Source organism: Belonocnema kinseyi, chromosome 9, assembly GCF_010883055.1.
Source record: "Belonocnema kinseyi isolate 2016_QV_RU_SX_M_011 chromosome 9, B_treatae_v1, whole genome shotgun sequence".
NCBI lineage: Eukaryota > Metazoa > Arthropoda > Insecta > Hymenoptera > Cynipidae > Belonocnema > Belonocnema kinseyi.
Window position 1 is genome coordinate 123,720,883 of NC_046665.1, and position 6,898 is coordinate 123,727,780.

Here is a 6,898-nt window from a genome sequence, read left to right on the forward strand (position 1 = left end):
AAAATTAAAATTCGAAAATTTTTTCTAAAGCCTCCAGGGGACTTCGTTTTCGCACGAAAAAATTTTATGTGCCCTTATTGCATCCGGACCCACAATTTCCAGCATTTTTATCAACAAACGGCCGAATAATCGCGAGTTGTGTTTTACAAAACATCGCTTTTTGATCGGAAAAATGTCGAAGTTTCTATTGTTTATCTAAAATAATAATTATCGAATGAAAAAGTTTTATAAGAAAAATTTGTCGACCACGTCAAGCCGAATACGAATGTATATTTAGTTTTACGTTTCGGTCACTTTTTTTATTGATAGATTTTCCCGCGCTGGACAATACTTCTACGCGGTTTCGAGCGCTTGATGAGTTGTTGCATCCGTCATCTCAATTAATCTCTTGAAATGTCTCTCCGTATAAAAAACGCTTGAAGATTTTTGATATTTTATTGAATTAAACAATTAATCAAGCTTCAAAATCAGCAGTGATTTTAACTACTACTCACGCTAGCCGTGTAGAATATTTCCGACGATAGTTCTATGTATTTCGGAAACGGTACAGATGATTAGTCAAAGGAAAGAGAACCGCAAATATAGATTTTACTAATTGGCAATTAATTAATCTGATTACTAACCATCCTGGACCTGCAGGCCGAGATTTTGTGGAGATTCAGTGCTGTCCATAGCGGAAATTAAAGGTGCCCCACAGCAACGAGGCATTGTCTCAAAGAAAACCAGCAATTATTGCTGAGTCCATTTTCTCAGCGGAAGAACTTTCCCGTAAAATGGTTCCTTTTTTCATCGATTGTGAGGAAATAAGAGCACTCGGAAATCAAAGGGAAAAAATCGCAATTCAGGAAATGAAGTGGAGCTTTCCACCTCATACTATTGACCGCCATCTTCAAGAATGATTGCTTTCGTTAATTTTTTTTTTTCATGTGAATCACGGAATTGATTTTTTTATCAGATATGGGCAACTCTCCACAGACAGGTTACGTTGGTGTTCATGGATTATAATATTAAAATTTCTAGTCGAATTATTGTAAAATATAGTAAAGATCTTCATCTTAGTACCTCTTAACAAGTTCCATAGTAAAAATTAGGTTATATTATTGTAAACCAAAGTAAAAAAAAGTTGTGTACCCGAAAAAAAGCTTTCGCAGATCTCCATAAACGCCTAAAAATAGGCTTAAAAAATACTAACTTTATCATTAATATTTTTATTTTAATCCAATATGCGCTAAATATTCCGGCAGATATGAGTGTCCTTTAAAATATTTTTGAGGTTACGTCGATACATAAACAGCAGTCGTTTGACAATTAGAAATGCCTTTTTGGGTACTGCTTGGACATCGAATTGAAGAAAAAGTATCTCACTACTTATCCTCTCAGTTTTGAGTGTAAGCAATAGGAACTTTTTTCGTAAATAAAAAAAAACGGTCATCAAAATCTTACGTATTTTACTTAGTATTCATCAAGGTATCTAGCAATAACTTTTATGTTTCTCAATAGAAGTTAATGAATAAAATATTAAAATTTGGTTCAGAGCGGCAGAAAATGATTTGCCAAAGGATTTTTAAATTTATTTTACTTTGAAACTTTAGGAACACTTTTTGTGTTTTTTTCCATCGACTCACAATCAGCTGACAATATGTCTGCACGCTGAGGGCCCAACAATAATACCAATTGCATGGCAGTGTCCCCAATCTTGGAAAATTTTTAAACTGCGCTTGCGTCGCACCGACAACCCGATTGGACGGGGTTCGCGCGCTGCTTTTGAATTATATAAATCTTCAGATTTAATATTTATGATAAATAATGATTAAAAAATGCATCCACAGTATAATCTTAATCCTAAATTAGAATTTTGGAGTAACATATTAAAAAACAATGCTATTTTCATGCAAAAAAAACGTTATGCTGATATTTGAATGTTAATGACTTGAAATGTAAAATTAGTCAAGGAAAAATAAAGGAATTTTGAAAATGTTGTCGGTTTCAAATTTTTGCGCAAGAGGCGCCCCAAAAATAAGAAAATTACATTTTTACGCATTATTGTTCATTTTTAGCAATTTCTGTCGCCTTTTTCATACAAATAATTACTTGAGAATAATTTAAATACTGCCCATGACTTTATAAACAATGTTAAATTGTTTTGATAAATTTAACTTATTTAAACAATTATTTATTCACAAAAAGTGTTTAAAAAATCGTATTTTCTGATTGTAAAAATTTGTAAAAATCCCAGTCAAAAAATAAATTCACTGTCATTTACCGATTTTCGGGTCCAGCAAACACCCTCATTCACCATTAAATAGTTGAGAAATTACAATCAAAGAAGAAGAATTTTTAACAGAATAATGGAAGTTTTAGACTGATAGTTGAATTTTCAAATCGAAGAGACGAATTTTTTAGAAGATAGTTGAAGTATTGACCTGAAAAGTTAAATTTTAAACAAAAAAGATAATTTTGATCAGAAACAGGTAAATTGTCAAACAAATATTCCAAAGTATAAGAAGTTAATTTTTAACCTAATAGTTGTATTTTCATTAAGAAAAGTACTTTTCAATTAAAAGATCGAATTTGGAAACAAAAATTCTTTAAAAACTTATATTATTTAAACATTTAGCGCATTGGTATTTGAAAACTCATAATTTTTTTTCCAATTCCTTGGCGCTGAAATTTATATTATTATATAATATTATAATAATATATAATAACATTATATAATAGCAAGGTGATCTGCTGGACCGAGAAACCGGGAATTTTATAAGACCGGGAAAACCCGGGAAATGACAGTGAATTTATTTTTTGACCGGAAATTTAAAAAAATTTTTAAATCCTTTCAATTTTAATTTTAACCGGTTTTTAAATAATTAGTTTAATTTTGATCTTTTTCAATTATGATATCATGTAGTTTAGAATGCGCAATTCGAAAATCTTTCAATTTAAAAAATTTCCATTTTAGATTATTAATTTTTTTAAGTACGTTTCAATTTAAAGAATTTTAAATTGAAGTTTTGAAAATTTGAGCAATTAAAAATTCAAAGCGTTAAAAATCAAAGATTTTTGATAAAAAACATTTTTAGTTGCTTAACTGTGAATATAAATTAATTATTGATTTTTTAAATTGAATTGTTCTTAAAGATTAAAAAAGTAAATACTAATTGTAAGTACAAGACGATTAAGTAAACTTTATAAACTATTTTTAATTTTAACATAACGTCAAATTTATATATTTATAATTAAAGGCTTTTATTAGATTTCAAATATAATTTCAGTCTAAAATATTCCAGTTTTACACCATGCAATTTGAAATTTTCCAATTAAGAAAAAGAACAGTTATTTAATATTTAGAAATATCTGACTGTTTATTTAACATCAGTAATTATAAATTAAATATTCAAAACTAAACAACAACAAAAACTTTGAAACTTACAATTTTAATTGTTCTTTTTAACTAAATTTCATTTGTAAGTCAAATTGTTGAATTTTAATGTATAAATAACATTTAAACACCTATTATTCTTAGAAAAATTTCGAGTAAGTTAATATATATTTAGAAAAATTGAAAAAAATTCAAAATTACCTTAAAATTACGAACAAAAAACTTAGAAGCTTTTTAAATATTTTCACAGGCTGCAGAAAAATAAAAACATTTACTAGGCAAATCGAAAATGATTTTTATTTCAATCAACTAATTTAAAAATAATGTTTGAAGAGATTTAGAAAATTGTCAAAAATTAATATGGAAGATTTTAAGGAAATTTCTTTAATTTGGCAGAAATAAAAAAAATCATTTAGAAAAAATTTTAGACAACATGTAGATGTTTCAAGATTTTTAAATAAAATTGCGAAGCATTTTGAAGATTCTTAAACTATTTGAAATGAAAATTTCACTTTTAATTGAAACAGGGAATTTTCGATTTTTTACAAACTTATAGTTGGAACTGGGATTTATTTCGAATAATAATAATATTGGAACCGGAAAATTTAAAATTTTAACAAATTTCGAGCTAGCAATAAAATAATTTTTTAGAAAGAAACAAAATTTTGAATTGGAACGGGAACTTTTTCCAAAGAATTATATTTGTGAGTTGAAGCAGGGAATTTTCAAATTTTAACAAATTCTGAGTTGAAACTGGTATTTATCCAAATGAAATATAATTTGTCTTGGAACAGGGAAAATTACAAAATTTTAATAAATTTCGAGCTGAAACACGGAATTTTTAAAAAGAATAAATTCTAAGTTTAAACGGGATATTTTTGAAAAAAATTAAAATTCTGAATTTGAACCGAGAATTTTACAGAAAATTTTTAATACTTAGTTAAAACGGAGAATTTTCGAAAATAATCAAAACTCCGGATTTGAACAAGGAATTTTCTATTTTTAACTAATATTGAGTTGGAACTGGAATTTATTCAGGAGAATAACAATTCTGAATGGAAAATTAGATTTGTTAAACAAAATTATAATTCTGAGTTAAGACGAGGTATTTTCGAACAAAATTTAAATTATGAATTGGAACAGGGAATTTTACTAAGAAATTCTAATTCTTAGTTGAAATGGATAATTTTTGTAAATAATTAAAATTTCGGATTTAAACGGGAAATTTCCAATTTCTAACTAATTATAAACTGAAATTAGAATTTAAAATTGCTTAAAATGGTATAACTTTGAACATTTATCAATTCCTTGATAGATCCTTCAATTTAGAGCATTGGAAATAATAACGTGGATTTATACTTTTGGAACTGAATCTGAATCTTTGAACTTTACAATTTATAAAAGTTTAAAATTTGTAATTTGGCAGTTGTACTAAATTTAATTAAAAATTGTTTAGTAGAAAAGTATTAGTAGCTTCCATTTTATACGTGTAGATAATTGAACATTTGAATACAAAATTATTTCACTTTTTGTGCTTTCATTTGCAGATCAGTTTTTATTACTTCGAATGGAAGAATTTTTAGATTCAGTGTTCGATTTTTTTAAATTTCATTGACCGTGAAAAATTTTTTCGAACCGGGAAAATACCCGCAATTTTTTTTTAATAAAGCGGACACCCTGAAGTTTCCTCCGTCAATTATAAACTTCTCGAACATTTCACTAAATTCCAGGACTCATTCGAACTACTCCTTAACCAATGATAATTTCACTAATTATCCATAGAGTGACAGTCATATTGCCCAAAAGTTGCACAGACCCTATCTCAACATCCCTTAACAAATATAAAATATCAATAATAAAAAATATCGAAACTACTGAATCAAAATGAAAACGATAAAGTTCACCTGAACTAAAACCTCCATAGGTAACGCTCACTCTTCCACAAAACGCATCACTTAAACTGGAAGAGAAACTCGAATTAAGAATAATAAAGTTCCTTAATTACCAAACGTCTCAGAAAGTTTTTTTGTGATTTTTAAGCACAGGAAAAAAAGGGAAATTAGTAAAAGTAAAGTTTGAGCGGCTTCGATGCGTGGGAGGCATGGCTAACTTTGAACATGACACGTGACTTTTAGAGGATTGTGAGGGATGTGTGATAATGCCTGAAGCGTTAAGGCCGAAACCAACTAAAGTTCATAATGAACCGGGTGAGTTGGAAAAGTTATAAAGTAGTAAACATGCTCAAGTTCGGAATTGAAATGATTGTGTGAGAGAGAATGAGCAATGTGACGCGTTGAAGGATCACAAGAAACTGCGCTTGTACACACGGAGCGGAATTATGCTACTCTCAACTCTCTCTCTCAGACAGATAGATCAATATTATAGTAGCGTCAGCCACCAGGTCACCCCGGTTCGCGCACTTTTCTCTTCTCCGGGCTTTAAAGCCACTCTCCAACTCTCTCTCCATTCCTTTTATACCCTGTCCTGTCCTCTGATCATATCCTGATCATATCCTGCCCTATCTTATCATCATTCTTCCTTCCCTTCCTTTAAAACCACCACAATTCTCCCCCACCCAACCCTATACGCTCCCTCCCATCCCACACTGCTCCAACGCTTCTTAACTTCTCAGATTTCCCTCCCTTCACTTCCAACTTTTTTTCAGTCATCCTCCTCGCTTAACTCCCATTTCACCTTCCCCTAGTTTCATTTCTCATACTTCTCCACTTTTGCTACCTCCCTCACCCTGCTGGCCAGGCCTCCAGTTACTCAATTCGCCTCTGGCTGAAATCGAAATTTCAAAGTCAGTGTTTCAACTCTCCAACTCTCTCTCCATATGTTTTATACCCTGTCCTGTCCTCTCTGATCATATCCTGTCATATCTTATCATCATTCTTCCTTCTCTTCCCTTCAAACCACCACAATACTCCCCCTACCATCCCTTTAAAACACCACCCATCCCTACACATACCCTCTCATTCCAAGACACCCCCACCCATCCCACACTGCTCCAACCTTTTACAACTCCTCAAATTCCCCTCCATTAATTTCCTCACGTCCACCTATCAAACTCTCTCTCCACTATACTTCCCCTCCTCTTCTAAACGTTCCCCTAAAAATCTTTCGGCCATCCTCCTCGTTTAACTCGCATTGAACCTTTCCCTAGTTTCATTTCTCGTACTTCTCCGTTTGTGCTCCCTTCCTTCCCTTGCTGCCCTGGCCTCCATCAGTCACTCACTTCGCCTGCGGCAGACATCGAATTTTCAAATCAGGGTTTCAACTTTCCAACTCTCTCTCTCCATTCCTTTTATACCCTGCCCTGTCCTCTCTGATCATATCCTGTCCTATCTTATCATCATTCTTCCTTCTCTTCCCTTCAAAACATCACAATCCTCCTTCTCTACTTCCTCTCCCATCCCTCTACATCCAACCATCACTCACCGCTCCAAGCCTTCTTAACTCCTTAGATTCCCCTGCCACCACTTTCTCACGTCCACCTCTTAACCCCCCTCCTCGCCCTAC

The 6,898-nt window shown here is 31.5% G+C and overlaps 1 protein-coding gene across 3 annotated transcripts in view; it reads right to left on the minus strand.

Moving 5' to 3' along the window:
• The window catches only part of LOC117179441 (cytochrome b5 reductase 4), a 129,486-nt gene that overhangs the window by 79,550 nt on the left and 43,038 nt on the right, over positions 1 to 6,898 (minus strand). Inside the window, exons 1-2 of one of the 3 annotated variants that reach the window (XM_033371246.1) lie at positions 5,281 to 5,549; positions 624 to 887 (exon numbers count right to left, since the gene is read on the minus strand). The exons of the other annotated variants lie outside the window; for them this stretch is intronic. Of the exons in view, the coding sequence (XP_033227137.1) occupies positions 624 to 708 (85 nt within the window). The 5' untranslated portion in view covers positions 709 to 887; positions 5,281 to 5,549. Of the gene's footprint in view, positions 1 to 623; positions 888 to 5,280; positions 5,550 to 6,898 lie in introns of those variants that run through there. 3 annotated transcript variants of the gene reach the window in all.